At 37.7% G+C, this 19372-nt stretch overlaps 2 protein-coding genes and 1 long non-coding RNA gene across 4 annotated transcripts; 2 read left to right on the top strand and 1 right to left on the bottom strand.

Moving 5' to 3' along the window:
- Window positions 1-261: 261 nt before the first annotated feature.
- Window positions 262-1844, top strand: LOC136236632 (early growth response protein 1-A-like). The gene has a single exon (XM_066026857.1). The coding sequence runs from the start codon at window positions 353-355 to the stop codon at window positions 1691-1693; it is 1341 nt and encodes a 446-aa protein (XP_065882929.1). The 5' UTR covers window positions 262-352; the 3' UTR covers window positions 1694-1844.
- On the bottom strand, window positions 1222-7031 carry LOC136236672 (bridging integrator 3 homolog). Of its 2 annotated transcripts, none has more exons than XM_066026897.1 (14): window positions 6893-7031; window positions 5129-5179; window positions 5054-5069; window positions 4970-4996; window positions 3546-3586; window positions 3434-3495; window positions 3296-3375; window positions 3196-3249; window positions 3099-3139; window positions 2707-2767; window positions 2580-2651; window positions 2380-2442; window positions 2062-2133; window positions 1222-2005 (listed from the first exon to the last, which is right to left on the bottom strand). In XM_066026897.1, the coding sequence occupies exons 2-14, from the start codon at window positions 5134-5136 to the stop codon at window positions 1841-1843; spliced, it is 762 nt and encodes a 253-aa protein (XP_065882969.1). In that variant the 5' UTR covers window positions 5137-5179; window positions 6893-7031; the 3' UTR covers window positions 1222-1840. The 2 variants fall into 2 exon arrangements, with proteins under 2 accessions (XP_065882969.1, XP_065882970.1); XM_066026898.1 differs by having other exon boundaries at window positions 6889-7010.
- LOC136236689 (uncharacterized) lies at window positions 6950-18036 on the top strand. Its single transcript, XR_010692202.1, has 4 exons — window positions 6950-7058; window positions 12034-12653; window positions 14183-14243; window positions 16876-18036. It is a non-coding gene; the product is annotated as an uncharacterized lncRNA (long non-coding RNA).
- The last annotated feature ends 1336 nt before the right edge of the window (window positions 18037-19372 follow it).

Consider the following 19372-nt stretch of genomic DNA (forward strand, 5'->3'; position numbering starts at 1 on the left):
TTTCCTATGATCTCAGTCGCATCAATTACCGTAACCCACGCTTTTCGCATCTGTTGCAAAGGCGCGGGCAGTATGTAATTTTAAGAAGCCATTGTGGTTAGCCATAATAGGTGATACAGGATGCGACAAGCCAATAAAGAAGCCTACCTAATCGCTAAAGTATGCAACCAAAAAACCAGAGGCCATTACACGACCACGCATCTGGTTGATTTACCTACGCAATAAGTCGTGCTAGGAGTGGGCGAGCGAAGCACCCACGGGTTTGCTATAAATAGCTGACTAGTGTTGTCCTCCAACCAGATTTGCTTATACCCTCAAACGCGTGGTTGTGAAAACTTGCTACAGCTTAACTATGATTGTTGATCCGGTGCCTTTTCAGATGCTAGCTGCGCCAAGTCCTGCTTTCCGTTGTAACTACAGTATGAACAACAGCCGGGAATACAGCGCTCCTTCAAGGAAACTGTTTGCTTCACCCTACACTGTCGCTCAAGTGTTGTCCAAGCCTCCCTCCGTCGTCAATAGCTACGGCATAGAAGAAAAAGCGTCCGTCTTACCGGCTTTCCCCTCCGAGATGACCAAAGATATCTGTCTTGACGGATTGACCAGGCCACTGAGTCATTTGGACTACCCTAGTTTCTACTCTACCGCCATGCAGTCAAAGTCCAGCAGTTTTCCCAAGCTACCGTTGAGCATGAGTACAGAATCCATTGACAGCTCCGTGTTTTCGTCCGCTTTCCCATCCGTATACTCCGCCCGGACGCCACAATCGTATGGTGACAATCGCCAGTTGATCTCCCCCCAGATTGGCTACCCGTGCCGGAAAAGAAGCTCTCCGATGTCAGATTCTGAAGTGCCGAATGACTCGTCCGTAGTGAACAGCCCTGTAACGTCTCCGGTTACTTCTGCGTTTTCGCCCGTTTCCAACAATGGTATGAGTTTTACTAGCTCGCATGTTGGACTACTGTGGACGCCTCCTAACAGTACCATTGCAAACAGTACTCCTGGACCATTAAACCTTCAGGCGCCTTTGTCAAAAGTGGAAACGCCTTTGGCGCTGTCAACCCCTCTAGTCCCATCCCTGACACCCCCGCAAAACCTTCTAATCCAAGCACACCCCATCGCTGGAGTGGATGCCTTAGCTTGTACTACTGGAAGAAAGCGAAGAAAACCTTACAAGCCAAGAGTTGCCTCCAGTAAACCCAAAAAGTCACCACCTCCACCAGCAGAGAGACCTTTTGGCTGCTCAGACTGTGACAGAAGATTTTCTCGTGCTGATGAACTTACTCGACACATGAGAATTCACACTGGACAGAAACCATTTCAATGCCAGATCTGTTTACGTTGGTTCTCAAGGTCAGATCACCTCACAACTCACATTCGTACACACACTGGAGAGAAACCATTCCCTTGTGATGTCTGTGGCCGGAGATTTGCCCGCTCAGACGAACGAAAACGCCACATGAAAGTCCATGACAAAGAAGCAGCACGGGTAGCAGCTAAAAAACAAATAAATGAAGCACAGACATGTACTGCTGAACCAGCTGTTTCAAATAGCACTGGTGAAGATGAACTCACAATTCAGAAAGAAAGTTTGGACAGTGCTGTATTAGTACTACAATCACTTGAAGAATCTCAAGTAACGGACTCTCTTACTGTAGTGAAATCAGAACTACACACACTAACTTCATCTTAGCTATGTAGTTATAATAATATATGTATACATGCACGTCGACAATTGTATTTTGTTTTAGTGTCTTTGTAATTGTGAACAAACTTTTTCTTTTTTATATGAATATCTGAGACTGTTGTCTTATAAAAGTTACAAAACAACTATTTAATATTAATTGTTTGTGGGGGAATGTTGGTGGCCGACTATAGATATCTTTCTAAAGCTGTCCATTAATTGGTTAGTCTCTTGTAGCAATTCTTGTTCATCAACTGGAATGGGGTCCATGTGTGACAGTGTTTCTTCAAGCACTCTGGCACATTGGAAATAGTAGAGTTGCTAGACAACACAGGAATAATAATGTAATTGACAGATTTCAAACATTATTGGTTTACCTGTGACTGTATTGCTGATTTTAGACAAGGAGTATAGTAGCTCAAACGACCATGATGAAGCTTAGGCATCTCCTGTATAACAAAGGAGGTCTTGTAACTGACTATATACAACATACACACACACAAACCAATAAGCCAATCAGATTTAGTTAAACATTGTAGACAACATAACAACAAACATATTACTACAAGAAAACGCAAACCTACACCCACACACATTAAGTGATTAACTTAGTGGGGAAAAAGAACAATTCCAAGAATAATTAGAGGAAGTATGTTATATCATAAATATTGTTATGGACATGGTTGGCTGATCACCTCCATAAGTCGTTGGTGGACATTTTCATATTCTGTCTTCGAGGCAGTCACAGCTCTTTGTGTCTAAAAGACAAACTTTATACATAGCACTGTCACCAATACACACTGTGTACAATGTGGACCCCTTTTGATGTGTTTTAGTATGCCAATAACAACATAACATCAAAGGACAACTGTTTATTATTCCATTATAAACTAACAGCGTCAATTTTGGCTGGTGGCGGACTTAATTTTTCCATCTTTTCCAGTTTGCTTTGTTGACGTTCATATTCCTAAATAAAGATAGTCGTAACATTTCAGGTAACCATCAGCTGTTAAGAAACTAACTTGTAATTTCTGTTCTCTTCGCTTCATTTGAGACTCGACATGCCCATACATGGCACAGAACCTGTAGTGAACATTTTCCAACAACATACATTTGCCTGCATACTTCACATTCTTTCTTAGAGCACACAATTGTCAGTATTAATAAACCAACACATTTACTCTATTTTACACAGCAGGGGTTGAGTAATAATAAACACATTTATCATATTAACACCATTACTAAAGATCAAATCATTCCATGACATCAGCCTAACCAAAACACATTACACTATTGACCCTAGATTAGTCAACTGATATCAGAAATGACAAGACTGTAGTATGCCATAGGCATAACAAAGCCATGGTGACATTATAACAAACAGTACAATGATATAACAGGTGGACGTATGTACCTTTTCAGAGGGTCTATGAACATTTTCTCTTGATTGGAAATCTACATACAACAAGATTATTAATTCTTAAGGGTATTATAGAGCAAATAAGCCTTACCAAGTCTTTGTTAAGTTTATGGAGCTGACTAAGTGATGAATTTACTTGGTCTACCTGTAGACAACTGCACTGAAAGTATCTGAATTGATGTGACACTCACAGTGGCTTTTAGAGGCTCATGACGAGAGAGGACATTGGAATTCAATTCATTCCCTAGTTTCCCTCTGACCTTGCTCAGTGCTGAAACCACCAAAGAGAACGTAAACTAGACTAACATTTTACAGACACAATTTCCTACCATTTTGAGCTTCATTACATCGTTTCATCTCTTTGTACATTTTCTTTGTAGTTGTATACTCCCTACAATGACATGTTTGATTCAGTTTCTGTGGAACACTGTAACTACTCACTGGTGAAGCTTGGACATTTCACTATCAAATTCTGCATCCTCCTGTCAAGAATAAAACTATGATAAACACTGTTGAACAATTTGAAGCTTTTGTCAGTACAACTTCACTATGTTCATAATGAAAACTCCCTTTATAGGGAAGTTTGAATAAAGAAGTCTAAACTGAAAGTGAAACAGAGACTTTGAGGTGGGAAGTTCCCCTGGTTACATGTCTCCACCATTGTAAAAATTAATACATAATGCATTTGTAAGTTTGTGCAATAAACACCTCCTGCAAAGCCAGATTGGAATTTTCCCAAGGGCACACAATGGTATCATTTCTGATGTACTGACTGCCCATCCATGTATCTCATTTCCAATGGGAAGTTGCTTAGTGAAATAAAGTCCAACACAGGAAAAGTAGGCTCCATCAAATATGTGGGCAGCCAGCAAACAATCAATCACCCCATGGTTCTGTATATGACCCAGAGCCCCCTCATTGATCAATTCTATTTGCCAACACTACAAATGGCAGGTCATGTACTTGGCGGGTAAATAATAATTGTTGTACCAATAGTGAATGGATTTGACATGAAAAACTACCCCAGGCTATTTGTAAACAATTTGTTAAGCTTGTGCAAGGAAATCTAGTTTTTAATATCACAAGTTTTTAATATCACACAAGCCTGAGGCATGCATGTACATGTCATACTAATTTATGCACTACAAAATGATACAAATTAGCCCCATACAGATTCTTAATCTTGTAACATTTACAAAAGGCTTGGTACAACTTAGGATTATCTCAAAAGTCAAAACACATTTGTCAGAAATCACTACGATGACACAGCAAAAATACTATGACCTACAAAACCGCAGACAAAATGTCTTGATCAGAAAAAAATTATATGCGTGTGGAGTACTCTGACCTATGATCTTGATGGCACGCTTGGGACAGTACCCGAATGAACCAGCCTCTCAAACAATTTACACAACTTAACCAAATGTCTACTCGCCCACACAAATGGGCCCACAGGAAGTGCAGTAAGATAATGAACCAGATAAAAATATTAAAATGTTACAACAGGATATACACAGCCTATTCTGTATGTGAGATAATGGGATATCTGATACAGAACAAGTAGACAACACATATCCTGCATGAGAGGAAACAGATTCTTTGAAAACACTCAAACAAAATTCTGGCCAGATAAAATTATTTTTAGCTGCATATTTTAAAGTAATTAACTCACTATGACACAAAATGACACATCAGACATGTTGGATAACAACAATATGAGCTAGGTGTGAACTGTATAGGTAACAAGTGATTTCATGGTTAGAGCTAGCACTTATTAAAATATAACACAACTAGTAATATAATGGACAGTTAGTTTTCAAGCATGCAATACACAAACACAAACAGACTTTCCAAGTTTTTCTTACCCCTCTGTTTCTTCTGGGAGAAAATGCCTGCAAACAAAAGAGTTGTTAACACTGAAATGACGCCAACAGACAAATCTTTCTTACTTTCTTGAATGGGTTCCTATGAAGTAAAAACACAACACAGACTAAAAATATGGCACCAATGTTAGATCCTCTTACCAACTCATAGTGAATCTCTTTTTTGTCCTACGCAACTCAGAATCACTTTACCTATTGAAAAAATAAAATTGTTGAAAGGAAGAAACCTATGTTGTTAGGAAATGCCACATCAAGTCAGTTATAAACATGCCATACATAATGTGTACATTTTAAACATCATACTATACACATTACATACTATACACATTACATACGTGGTGTTTCACCAACTGATACTTTCAGAACAAGTTAATGTTATGCTACTTTTAGAGCTGCTAACCAGTACATCTAATTGTTAATTTGTTTGTTTACTAACTGCCAATCAATTAGCTTAATTAATAACACAATTAATTACATAAAATAATGTTACCATTGAGCTCATCATAAAACAATAATTAAAATGAATACACACAGAGAAGTGTTTTCTCAGCTGTTTTATACATCATTTTATCATGTTGTCTTGCATGAATTTTTGTGATGTGCTACACCCACTATTCAGGTTGGAGCACTTCATCATTCCTACTTGATGAAGCGTTTCAACGTGATCATGCATTCACATTGGCTGTTTATAAGTATAAGAAAAAATGAATATGTCTTACAATACACAATGAGATATTAACAAGACAAGACCTATATAATTTTGAAACGCCAAGTAGCTTTGAAATCTGCTTTGAAATCACATGCTAAATGTATTGGTGATGGTTTGGTCTGTGGTCACACATCGACTTTTTGCATGGTAGGAATTGGAATGAAGCATCTTTCCACCTATTAGGTGAGGTGTCGTAGCGGTCTCCACTTGTGCACTGTTACACAAAACTAGTCAGTATCCTGTACATTGTATTGTAGTCAGTTTATAACTTACAACACACTTGTTATGGTCTGCAAAACTGCAGAGGTATGCATTAAAATGCACTACCTGCAGTTTGCAGTGGTGCCATACACAAGACATTTGGTAGCATCTTTGAATTGCCCACACAAAGTGATACATATGCTGGGGAGAGTTCCCTACTCTGATATACTGTACAACAGGAAATTTTGATGGAAGGAAAAGTTGACAAATCCACACTTCATCATCTTTGACAATTAAATGTTGATGAAAATCATATACTTTTAAAGGCGCTTATTGAGATTTAATGAATTCCTAACCTTCTTTGTAATTTTCTTTGCAGTGGCTATTGACACCAATCTTTGGTGTCAGTTAGTGCCACCAAAAGCTATTGACACTGACCAAGCAACTCAAGTATCAAACACACTAGCTGTATGAAGGGAAATTTTTGGTGAGGTCGAGGTGAGCTAGGATTGGAGGGAGCGAAGCGACCATCCCAGAGAAGCCAGCATGAAAGTTTTCTTTTGCCTGTTGTATGGTATTTGCACCCCTAGCATATTTTGTAAAGTCATGACATAATCTGGGTTTGTCTATACATGTTTCTCTTTGTATAACTAATGATTAAACCAACTCGTTATCGCTTTCTCATCATATAGCACAGTGCTAACAATTCTTGCACTTTACATACATACACCACAACACCATGTCGTTGTGGCATCAATTTACGATATGCTCTTTTACAGAGGTATGTGGTAGTAAGCTAGGACACTCTCCTCAGGATTATTATGAAATCCTACAAATACTGAGGGTTTATTAATAGTGGTCCAACTAATTTGGGATCGCAAAGTACTGACAACCAATGTAGCATTTCCTTCTAAAATGTTATGGTGTGCACTAATTAAGAAACATAACATGTATAGCGAAACATTTACACCACAAAGAATATACAAGTTACTTGCTTTCTTATCAGATCAGTGTTAAGTACAAGGAACTCAAGACATATCAAACCAAAAGTCGGTGCTATCTACAAGTCGCCATTTCTTAATAATTGTATTCTAATTGTTCTGCGTACTGTTGAGCAGTGATGCGAACGACGAGTAGTGCGCTGTAAGATGGACAAAATTAGTAAGAAATATGTTGTGTAGGCTAGCTATGTAACAAAATAGCTTCACTCAGAACACTGCACAGGGTGTGTAAAGGGTATGGCACACGTGGGGTTTAACAGTCATGACTGTGCTGCTACAGCAGGAGGCTCAGTTGCTGTACAGTGGCTAGTTCTCTGCTTGTTTCAAATAATGTGACATGCAGTGAAAGTATTCACTACTTATTTGTCATGCAATAGTGTCAGTAGTCTCGCGTGGCCAGACCGCTTTTTTCTCTTTGTCATTGGGTAGGGAGAAAAAAGGATCTGGAACAGTTCGAATCCCACAATCGTCTTGACACGTCACAAGGCTACGTCATAAGTATGCAACCCATGTAACAAGAATGCCACAGTACAACAATAACAAAGACTTAGTCATAGATCCTTTACACCCCCGGGATAGGAATCTCCGCATACTTGCTGTATTTATGTGCTGGACTATCCGCACCGTTAATTAATTGGTTTTGATTGGGAGGAGAAAAGTCTGATCCATTGTTCTGTAGTGAATTCTGTGTTGTTTGGTACAGTAGTCTTGTTCTTTACTTGGGATAAGGCGGAAAGGTGATTGTGGATGCAAAAACAGTGACAAACAGACACAAGCGGTTAAAACTTTGGCTAGCTGTAACTCTCGAATTGTTCACTCTATGAGTGTCAAATTCAGTCCGTAAGTATAACTTGGGATAAGGAATTGAACCAGCAAAGTCATTAGTCCATGTCTCCGTGTTCAAATCTTGCCGCTTGAATGGTGGTGCCACTTGAATGGTGGCGACAAATTTTGGCTAGCTCTACCTGCCTGAAACAACGTCTTCTTAACTTACAATTTGTTTTGCGTACTTATCCATCCTTTGTTACAGTAAACTCATTGCCCGTACTGTCCACTAAACAGAGAATTAATACGCTAAAGTTGAGTTGCTGATGCATCAATTCATGGATCTCTTTGTAGAAAGGTGTTGATGGAGGTGCGGATGGAACTGTTAAAAACAGGTGATTCCAATCCCGGGGGTGTAAAGGATCCATGACTTAACTTACCTAAACAACTAACAATCAATTGAATCTATTATCGCCTCAAAGGCAGCTTTAGATGCTGATAGGTTTATAAATGCATGCTTGTATTTGATTGACGCAAGCGGCTACTATTTGAAAACGCATCATGTTTCTTTGGTTAACACCCCCCAATTATCCAGGGAGTGCCAAGACGAGTGTAGGATTTGAACTGTTCCAGACCCTTTTTTCTCCATACCCAATGACAAAGAAAAAAGCGGTCTGGCATCGCGAGACTATAATGTCAGATTGATGACGAGTATGAGAAAAAATTGGGAATATACACACAGTAGGGATATTCACTTCTTATTGTTTTACAGTATTTGGACATTACGTACTACTCCGATCCTCAGTACTTTTTATTGCAGCACTATACACTGTCCCTATTCTAATTTAAAATTCCTGATTTTTTCTTACACTTGTTTGTGAAGTTTTTTTGCAAGCTCATGACCACTAAATAGCCTGCTTTTCACAAAACCAGTCACAATAGTTTAAAAGAGTTAATCATAGCACTATTGTATATGACTCATATAATAACAACTGATCAGTGGGCGTGGCTCTACATAAGCCTGCAAACAATAATGGGTATGGATTCATGCATACCCACAGACTGATGAATGGGCGTGGCTATCATATGTCTACAGACAGTAATTTACTTAAGTGGGCATGGTTCACGAAAGAAGCAGGGCAACACTATGATGTGTAGTAACACGTCTACATTTAATTTAGCACCAGTGGGGTCAGACCCGAATAATCTGTAAAGCGGGACCTGGATGACCCGACTCGGTTTAACCATTGTTACTAAATGAACTATTTTTATTGACTAACACATTGCTATATAGTTCGCTACGAGTTGCTCTCACTGATCGATATCAACAGTGAGTCACGTACGTGTGTGTTCAAATAGTTCAGTGCAACCGGCGACCCGTGATATGTATTCGAATAGTTTGATGTAATATACACTGGTAGAAGGAAGCCGTACTGTAGTCTATTAACACTCAGCGGTAGAACTTTGACTGATGGCCTGACTGATGGCCTGACTGATGGCCATGGTAAACAAGGATATAAGGTAAGACAATAGTGCAAGCATTGTATGTTTATCAATATACCGAAGGTTTTTTCTTAAGCGAACTAGAAACGTTTCTGCGAAAGAATTAGGACTGTAGCCAGTTTTCCGCTACACTTGACTGAAGGTCAGGCAGGCAGGCAGTAGAAAATTCTGTTGAATAATTTCAAAAAAAAATTCTGTAGCAACTTGACGGAAACGTTTCGAGTCGATCTGAAGACACTTTTGGGCTTGGTTTTACCCAAACAATACTATCATGTCGTTGTGAGGAAAAATCGCGGCAGGTTTTTGGGTTATATTATATCACAGATCACCCCCACCATCGTACTGTATGTTCACGGACAATTACAAAGTAACTTACAAATGCTTCCATATAAGGTTCATACGTATGTTCATAACACAACAATGCCAGCATGATTTACTGATGTTCCATATAAGGCTGGTACGTACGTTCATAACACACAATAACTGGCGTGATTTACTGACACTCCATATAAGGCTGGTACATACGTTCAGGTCATAACCAGCATGTTTTCCTGATGCTTCATATAAGGCTGGTATGTACATATTCCTATTTTTTCGTGCATTGTCCAAATGGATAACACAGATGATAGAGTTGAATTGCTTCATATACATCACAGAGAACTTAATAGATTGTGAATGGAAAGAGAAACGCCAGAAGAAGCGGAATTGAGGAGGGCATGCACGACAGACATAGCAGACAAATAGAAACGCCAGAACAAGTAGAATTAAGAAGGACTACGAGACAACAGCACAACAGGCACAGGAGAAATCACTTATCTACAGAATATCAATTCATCTTATAACAGCAAAGAACAGTTTACAATGCTAATCCCCAACTATAAGCTCAAGGCCTCAGTAGTGAGAAGTAGTAGTGGTACTCAAAATAGTTCATGACACCAGTGCAACCAACGCTGCACAGTTTCCATGGTTTAATCAACCAAGTGTCATTGCTAAAATTACAGGAACTATGGATTCATTTCAATTAATTAAATGTGAAGTGTGTCAGAAATACATGGCTTGCCCTTTACTAACAAATTATCTTTTTCTTCTCCACCTACAAAATACTAACATACAACACATAGCATATGTATAGCTATAATCTTCAACCGTACACAAATTCAGTGCTATGCAACTCAACTTCCTCAGGCTCCCCCCACAATGTTGTTAACATCTGTCTGGTAGTACTGTTGTAAGAACTGAATGAGTGTGTATGTGTTGACTTGACATGTATGTGTATAAGTGTCCAGTTGTCCAGTTGCAAAAAACATGGTTACTACGTAGTGAACGATGGTGTCTCTATGGACTTTAAACTTTGCCGTGCTCATTTGTGGTGGAACTGTGTTATTTTGCTGGCACTTCCTTTGTGGTAAGGCCACCTCATTGTAATGACCATGTCAAAGCATAGTAAAGTGTACTTCATTATCTCATCAATAAGACCACCTGATTGTAGTGACCATGTCAAGTAGATCCCAAAGTGTATTTGGCGACCTCATTAATGATTATACCTTCTCAAGTAGATCTTAAGGTTTATTGTTTCATTTTGTAGTCACATCATGTCAAGTGAGTCTCGTGACCAGTGAATCCTGCAAAATATTTGGACATGAATGTGGGGCCTATGAGATACTTTATAAACGGTGAAACTTCAATTCCAATGGGTTTTGTACATGTTATTGGTATGGAACCTAGTGAAGCAGAAATTTTAAAATTGTTTAGAAAGGAAGTATTTGTGAATAATATTGAAACAATTCTCATGAAAGTGAAGTGAATGTACATGTTATTTTGCTACGTACATTGTGAGTTAGTTACACTGATTTCTGTTACTTTTATTGACGACAGAGGGGTGAAACCGAGGAAGTTGTATGGCTTATGGCAAGTGATATCTCAGTGTGAGTCGTAGGCTTCTTTAGGCTGATTTTATGGTGTATTCCAGTTTATTCATGTAATGAAATAACTAAAATTGTATAATTGCTAAGACACCAATCAGTCTTGCAGGTGTCCAGAGGAGGTTGTTCATGCATCATCATCGTTCATCTCATGATCTCAATTGAAACATTTGACATCTCCTAACATTCTAAAGGACGGTTTGTATATCCATACCAGAGTCATTACAAGCCTTCTTGGTACAACGCATTGCTTTCATAGCTAGTAAAGAAGTTTTAACACCTGGAACAATGTTTGGTTGCATATTCGCATGTCACAGAGTTATGATGCGTGACCAATCTCATCTGGCAACTGTGTAATGTGTCCAGAATCGTTTTCCTCCCATAGTAGCATAACATTATCATTGTGGCTACATCACTACTCTTGATGTTACTGTTTACTAGTTCCACTACTGTGAGACTGGAAGTTGTGAAAAAAAAAAGCATTGTGAATTTAGAATTTGTTTTTGTTTTTTTGGGCCCATGTGTTGATAGTATTTGACATCAATACTTCCTCTCATTCAAAATATCTCACAACCTGTCATAAATTCCGGATGTAAAAAATCTACATTGCAAAACTTTAAATGGCATGCAACAAGTACTTTGAATTGGTTAGCAGCAGTAACTAATCAAATTGTCCTTATAGCTGAGGAAAATTTGGAGTCAGTTGTCAATAATTTTCCATTTACTCTGAATTCTTGTTAAAATTTCTTGAAGATTTGAAATCTCATACTGACCTACAGCTGTCAGCCATTTTCCAGTCCAATTTACAATTTAGACAAATTGCTGCACAATATTGACTTTGGGTGACCACGTTTACTGTATGTCACAATAGTGTTGCTCAGTGAATGGTCACTCAGTATCCTACTCTAATTTTACCTGTAGATTAGCTGCGTGTGTGTTGTCTAGGAGATCTGTTCAGTTAAATTCAAGAACAAACACAGCAACTGACAAGACAGCAACAGACAGAGGACACAGTACAGGGAACAGAGACAAGTTAAGCATGAAAGGGTACAGGAAGAATAGTATAGTTTAGAGGGACAGAAGTTAATAGCTACTGTACCATATTAGGAAATATGTCATGATGAAACAAAACAGTAGAGCTACCCACATTGGATTTGTTAGGGACTTTTATAGTGACCCTATTACTGAACAAGTCTCACAACTGATCCTGAGGGTTAACAAGTATGTAAGATTATTGTGGAGAAGGTGACACAAAGGAGGCTAGTACAATCAATGAAACATTGTAAACATCAACTGCTGAACTGGGCAGATCAGCTCCATTATACACAAGCATCTGATGTAGTAGCCCCTTGTGATGTACATGGAGTGTCCTCAAAGTCCCCATGAAACACTCTTGAGGCTAAAGTGAGATATATTCCAGGGCAGAAGAAAATGGGACACACAGAGATGACTAAAAAAGACTTGCACACACCTTGCCTAATGGGCTTGTACCTCCTCACAGTGACACACCTATAGGACTGTGTAGGGTCTTGTGCTCTAAAAACCAGAGCTTCTACATATGGGAGGTGAGCATATACAGCTAATTGGTGTATGTGTGAGTGGTGTAGTTTAATAGCAACTATCTTAGCATTTCAGATGCTAGCTGTTTTGTCAACATGGTTAAGTATACCATCACTTTATCCCCCACACTATGTGATACAAGAATGTACTCATATTCCCACTCAATGTCCTTAACGCTTAAAACAAACAACATCCTACCACCTACAGGCTTACCAGTTTGTTATCCATTCTGTGGCACTCTTTGATCAATTCTATTCTACCATGTCTAGTGATCATGTCATCATGAATTACTGATCTACTAGCACAAAATTGGCATTGACAGTGAATAAGATTATAAAATTTAATTCACTATCCTTTCCCATTATACTTCTACTGAAGTATAGGAAATTTTCTGCTTAAATGGACCAAATTTTCCCTCCAAAAACAAAAGTTCCCATTACTCGCTGATTTTTTCTGCCACTATTTTCCCTTTGTAAGGTATAACATGGTATGTCATGTGAGCTTTAATTTGCCTTTGGGTTTCTTTGTGAAGATTGTAGCTGATACAAGAGCTATTATAAAAGATGATATTTCCTCCTGGGTAATGTTATGGTAATGAATACCTTTCCTTGTCATATGGGGTATCATTTTAGGAGAAACTGCATGCTTCTCTATATGGTGAAAACCATCCGTATTAGCATGATATAAATGATATTAGTAACATGACCCATACTGGAATTCTATCTCTGTGAATCTGTCACCTGACTGTCCAACCTGGTGATGTGTGGTATTAGTGCATTAGCTGTTTAGTGAGAAAGTGAGCAATTTTCCTAGAATATGAAAGGATGTAGAGAAAGTAAGTCAACTTCATGTAGACCAAAAGAAGGTTTGTAATGAGTGGGTGAGGGAGACTTTCTATTGATAAGCTCTATTGTTTGTTCTCACTAATTTGCACACAATTTCCCCATGTGAATCAGTGTGGCTTCTTTCCAGTTTCCACTTTCTCATGGAAAATTCTGTTGTATTGGTGGATATTAGTGAGATGCAGTTGTGTAGTTTTAATTCACAAAAATGACTATGCTGGAATGAAGAAATGGATCAGTAAAAACATAGTTGATATCTGGCATTTCTCTGCCCACGATTACTGCTTTTGTTGTCTGGCTTCTATATGTTCCTTTACACATCATCTGGTGGGAGTTGAATGTGACCAATGAAAAGCTACTTATAGCTGAGATTAAAGAAATACTTCTATAATAGTTCGTAAACAGATAGTCATTGTAGCCTCTAAACTTTGAGCTGTGACCTCGTTAATGACATTGTTTGCTGTGTTATTGATGCCCTGGTTACTTGTTAGCACCTTGTTGGATTACTTTGATGTCAGGTAACTACAAGATTGTGAGACATTTCGTTGGCGAACTTTGTCAATTGTGATTACTATACACTGAGGAGTATTATTTCATTGTGGGAGTATTATTTGCCAATTTCATTACAGTAACTTGGGATAGTAGTCTGGCACAATGTCATGTGCTGTATCTTATTATAACATGTTGTACAGGTTGAGAGAAGTACAAAGAGTCACCTTATGAAGTACACAATGGAATTTATTATTGAAAAAGGTATGTGATTTTTATGAAGTTGTTTACTTGGTTACTGTAGCCATGGTAACTGTGAGGGGGCACACCAGAGACTTCTCAATCTGCAGTCAAATGCTTTGCCACTCATACCCCTACACACCACGCTGTTAGACATTCACTTATAATAGTCAGCATTTTGTGGTACCAAGGCTCGTAGCCAGGATGTAGGTGGCTCAAATTCAGTATGCAACTGGTTTTAATTATTTAACCCTTTGGCCCCGAACTCCACTATAATGGCTTTGGTTCTTTAAAAAACATATGTTGTTATAAAATACGTGTTTTTACTTGGGATCTGTGTAGGGACCTTTTGTGGTTTGCATTGAATTACTCACGAAGGATAGATCTACAATGTCATGTAATTTTTAGGTAGTATCGTCGTAATTATTGTCTTAAAAACGGCCAAAAATTCTTTCAAATACAGATTTGTCTTATATCATGCTCGATTGTGCTACGATGCCTGGATACAGTTTAGGGTAATATCTGTTAACCACAGAGTAGCGTGGTCCAAACCGTATATTCATAGGATATTTTGTTTATGAGATATAATTATGTGTATTAACTCCAGGATTAAACTGCTCATATATAAGTGTCAAAACACATTTCTATACAGATATTCATTCACTGTGCTTGGCAGCATCAGTACATTTGAAGGGGCCAGCGGCAAAAAGGCCAGTTGAAAATTCAGGTGACCACATAGTGGGCATTAAACAGAATTTTGAGACATAATTGAATTATTGTGATATTTGCTAAAAATTAATTTGAGACTGTCATGAACTTTTAAATTCTGTTGTTTACTTAGTGACAACATTAATATTATTCATGTGGCTAAAATAAGCCATTAGAATGGAATATCTAAAATGGCACTTGTCCCCTTTTTCCATTGACCCCTTCATTTATACGAAGCACATTTCCTCTGCTCAATAAAATGCTGTTATTAAATTTTGTCACACTTTAGTGGCATGCTGATAAAGGTTACTGTTGATCACATGTGACTTTTGGCTAGAGTTGTCTCTCATGAAAATTTACTTAAAAAAAAAAAAACAGGAAAAATCCCCTGACTACCAGGAATAGTAATAAAAAGAGCATGTCCTTTTAGTTCTCCAAAGAATGCATGTCTTAATTCCCATGTTTATGAACAAAACAGGTATTTAACTGCAGCACAGCTGGCTTCCTCATGTCACGATTAATGGTGCATAGTAGCTAAATGTATTTATTAGTCCAGGCAGATACCAATATACTGTATAGCCAATATGCTGTATAGCAGGTTTTTCTTGCGGACAAATTTACTTGCGAAAAAAAAAAAAATTATGCAACACTTAATCTCGCAAGGTGACAAATTCGTGACATTAAATTCCTTGCACAAATTTATTACTCATTGCAAGATGAAAAGCAATGAAATTTTGTCATGTTAGCCGTGTTTCTTTGTATCTATGCTTGTATCCATGATGAATTGATGCAGGCACCTGAAGTTCCCTAGGAAACTGGTAGGGCAGCTGATGTTTGGTGAAGAAACAGGTGTTTTGTGTAGGGAAACGAGCAACTGATGAAGAATCAGCACAAACTGTTATGTACATAAACAAGCACCTGTCGAAAACAAAACTCCATGTGATAATATTGTGAAGTGCCCATAACGTGAGATTAAAGTCCTTGCAATAAAAACCCGCTATACAGTAGCTATGCTAACCACCAGTTACACTAGTCCTTTCTAGTGACTGTTCTATTAGAGTATTTTGTCATTGTATGTTCTATTAAAAATTAATTGCTAACCAAATTGTAACGTAAACCTTGTATAAGTGTTGTGTGCGCATGTGCATACATGTGTACGTATGTATATGCATGTAGCATGTGTGTGCAGTGTGTATGTTTGTGTTAAAATACTTCAGCTTTTTTTCAAATTATATGATCTTTCCCTCATTCACATAGTATAAGAGATTATAAGTTGTATACCATTTTAAGTCACAGAGATACTTATTCTGTATGTTATATACCATATAATATTACAGACACCGACTTCTGTTTCTTCTGACTCTTTTAAATGGGTGGTAAGTGACATGAAAACATGGCATTCATTGAACAGCATATTGAGCTTAAAATAGGCTAGGATAACTGTGCAACTTAAAGTGCTCTACCATGTCATGCACTAGAATTTATGGACATCACTTTTTAATTTAGATGCACAGCTTTTGGTTAATCTCAGTCGTTTAAAAATGCTTAATAACTACAGCAGAACAGTCGTTCTTGGCTGCACTAAAGGCACTTCTGAGCTTATCTACCAAGTGTGAATTACATCACTAGGTATATGTATGGTGTTTTGATGCCAGCAGGTGAATGACGTACGGTCTCATATGTCCCAGTGAAGCCCAGGCAATATCTACCACACAGTCTAGTAAGATGTTTAATCATTACCTTTGATGAAAAAAAGTGTTTATTACATACAGCAAAGGTGGTGTCTAATTACTGGACTGAAGTTTACCTTTTTTCTAAAACCAATTTTGCAAGCATAACTACATGATTTATAATTCTGTGTACATGTGTATCTAAATGTTTTGCAACCAGTTTTTTGTATGATAGTTTTCTTAATTCCTTGAAGACATTTTTTGGTTCTTTTCAATAGGAGGAATGTACCAAACATTTATTGTCAGAAGATTTAATGATCGAGTGGTGGTCCCTGGAAAGTTACTTCTGTTAATGACAAAAATATGAACAATTGATTTTTACAATTCAACGCACACTGTACTGGAGTGTGGTCGAACAATTACCATTTGCTACATATGATGCAGTTCCCCTAATTGTTAATAATGACTTGTAAATTGCAGTAGGGTATTCAGTGTATGCTAAAAAGACTTGGACTTCTACTTCAAGAGACATTATTGTAAAGATGCCTGCTTACATGTATGATTGTATATACTCTTTACATGTCCTTCAAACAGACGAGTACAGGAATTCAGGCATAGGACGAAGTACATTGAAAAGTATTTAAGTAAAGTACAACTACTTTTGAGATTACTTATTATAATAAGTATAAGTACAAGTACATATGATTTTCAAGGTTATGTACTTACAATACAATGCAAATACTTTTGAGTACAAGTACACATTGAAAGAGAAATTATGATTAAACCACTTCTGTTCAGAATCTCATGGTTGTGCATGTAGTGTAGTTTCTACAAAGATCAACTGTGCAAACCTTGACATGATAAGTGGCATATTCAAAGAGTGAACACCACAAATTTTTTTGCTATGCAGTGGTGTGAAAATTTGATAATTTCACATTGGTTGTCCGTAAAATCCAAATATACAAAACAAATCATCACATTTATGAAAATGAACTACAGTTAGCTGTGCTACCGACTTTCATTGGCTATACTTTCAAGTATGGAGTGTTTACACATTTTGATTTTCTTGGCCAACCAACCTGAAAGTAGTTATATCTCAACAGATTTAGAAGTAGAGGCTCAAGTGACTCCTTATTGCACTTTGGCCATTAATTCCAATGTCAGCTGCACCAATTGTACATTTCTTAGTACATTACATTTGTACAAAAGGTATTTAAGTATAACTACAAGTACTCTAAAAGGTGTACTTTAGTGCATTTAAGTACCAATGTACTTTGCCCCAAGCCTGACAGGCATCTGTTATGTGTATATTATGCATATATGTATTATCACAATAACTTGTAATGATAAAGCTCTTGTCCATTTTAAAACACATGTCTGTGTGATACTGGTGTAAATACATGTACAGTATAAATTTCTTATGTACTACATCTACTGGACACGCGAAGAGCATCAAGTGTACGTGTTAGCTGCAGGAAAGTTGCATGTGCAATAAGTATACTTGAAAATGAGGACACCAGATATTGGTCCCAAAGTATCCCTTAGTATATAAACTGACCTGGAAAATCAGGACACTTGGTTGGTCCCAAGGTGTCCTTAATACACAGGTTTCACTGTATTATGATTGAATCCACATCAGCTTTGATATACAATACACGAAGCTAACAGTCATACATTTGTTATGCCATCAGCCAAATAACTTGGTTGTCCAGTTGGGGAGTTAGTGTAGATTTAGTTGAGTTACCTTTATTTGGTTTTTGCATGGGATGGTTCTCTTTTGTTGTAAGGTATCAATCATTTCTTCACATTGACGACTGTTCCATGAAAGTCTCTGATGTATTAATACTTGAAGGATCAACGTTTAATCCTTCCAAAGCCCCTTAGTCTCACACGTACTATTATTGTCACTTCGAGTACTTTTTTGTCTTCTTGTACTTCCTAACCTCTTGCATGCACACTGGAACATGTAAAGACCAGCCCTGTGTTCAATCTTTTACAGCAAGCAATCCAGAGACATGCCCCTCAGCAATATTTTTTCCTGTCAGAGATCTGATGATCTCTGGAATTAGGGCATTTCCCTAGCTATTGATTATCATCTGCTAAGTGAGTGTTTTATTAGAGTAATTACTACAGCCTGACTGTATCTCAATCCTTTTTCACTCAAACTATTCACATAGCTATCATATGAAACTAACTAAGATAAATGTTTCTATTCCATGTAGTTTCCTGATCTTAGAACTCAGTTTCTTAATCGAAACATTTTATTAAATCCAAACGGGTTTCCTGAAACTCCCCTGGGTATACACTCCTGCTGTTGATGTCATAATTACTATACCAAGTTAAACGATTGAAAGAGGTTATTATAAGTTAACAGCTAGGGCTAAACAGCATCTGACCCCTACTCCTAGAGATTCTAGTCACACACACAACGCACACACATACTTCTTTAAATAATTTAAATTTAGACCAGTGACCACACAATGTACCACCTTTGACGATTCATAACTTCAGATTAGAAAGAGCTATTGACTTGAAATTTGGTCACTAGTGAGCACCAACAGAGCTAATGGATGGAGAAACTTTCAAGCCCATATGCTTCTTGAACACTAAGTTATGGTATTCCATGTTCATAGAATTAGATGTGTGTGGAAGACCCCTTTTCGCAAATCCAATCACAGATTTAATTGCTTCTATATGTGTGTGTTGCATTTGAGAGCACATGCATATACCATTAATCCGAGTCTAAATTCCAAACTTAAAAAAAATGTTAACATT

Source organism: Dysidea avara, chromosome 10, assembly GCF_963678975.1.
Source record: "Dysidea avara chromosome 10, odDysAvar1.4, whole genome shotgun sequence".
Classification (NCBI taxonomy): domain Eukaryota; kingdom Metazoa; phylum Porifera; class Demospongiae; order Dictyoceratida; family Dysideidae; genus Dysidea; species Dysidea avara.

Excerpts from the sequence above, each read along its gene's own strand:
- LOC136236632 (XM_066026857.1), top strand. The coding sequence starts at position 353 with ATGATTGTTGATCCGGTGCCTTTTCAGATGCTAGCTGCGCCAAGTCCT.
- LOC136236672 (XM_066026897.1), bottom strand. Across the intron at positions 2,134-2,379 it reads TCCACCAACGACTTATGGAG|GAGATGCCTAAGCTTCATCA; the intron begins GTGATCAGCCAA and ends TTTGTTATACAG. Across the intron at positions 2,006-2,061 it reads AATCAGCAATACAGTCACAG|CAACTCTACTATTTCCAATG; the intron begins GTAAACCAATAA and ends TGTGTTGTCTAG.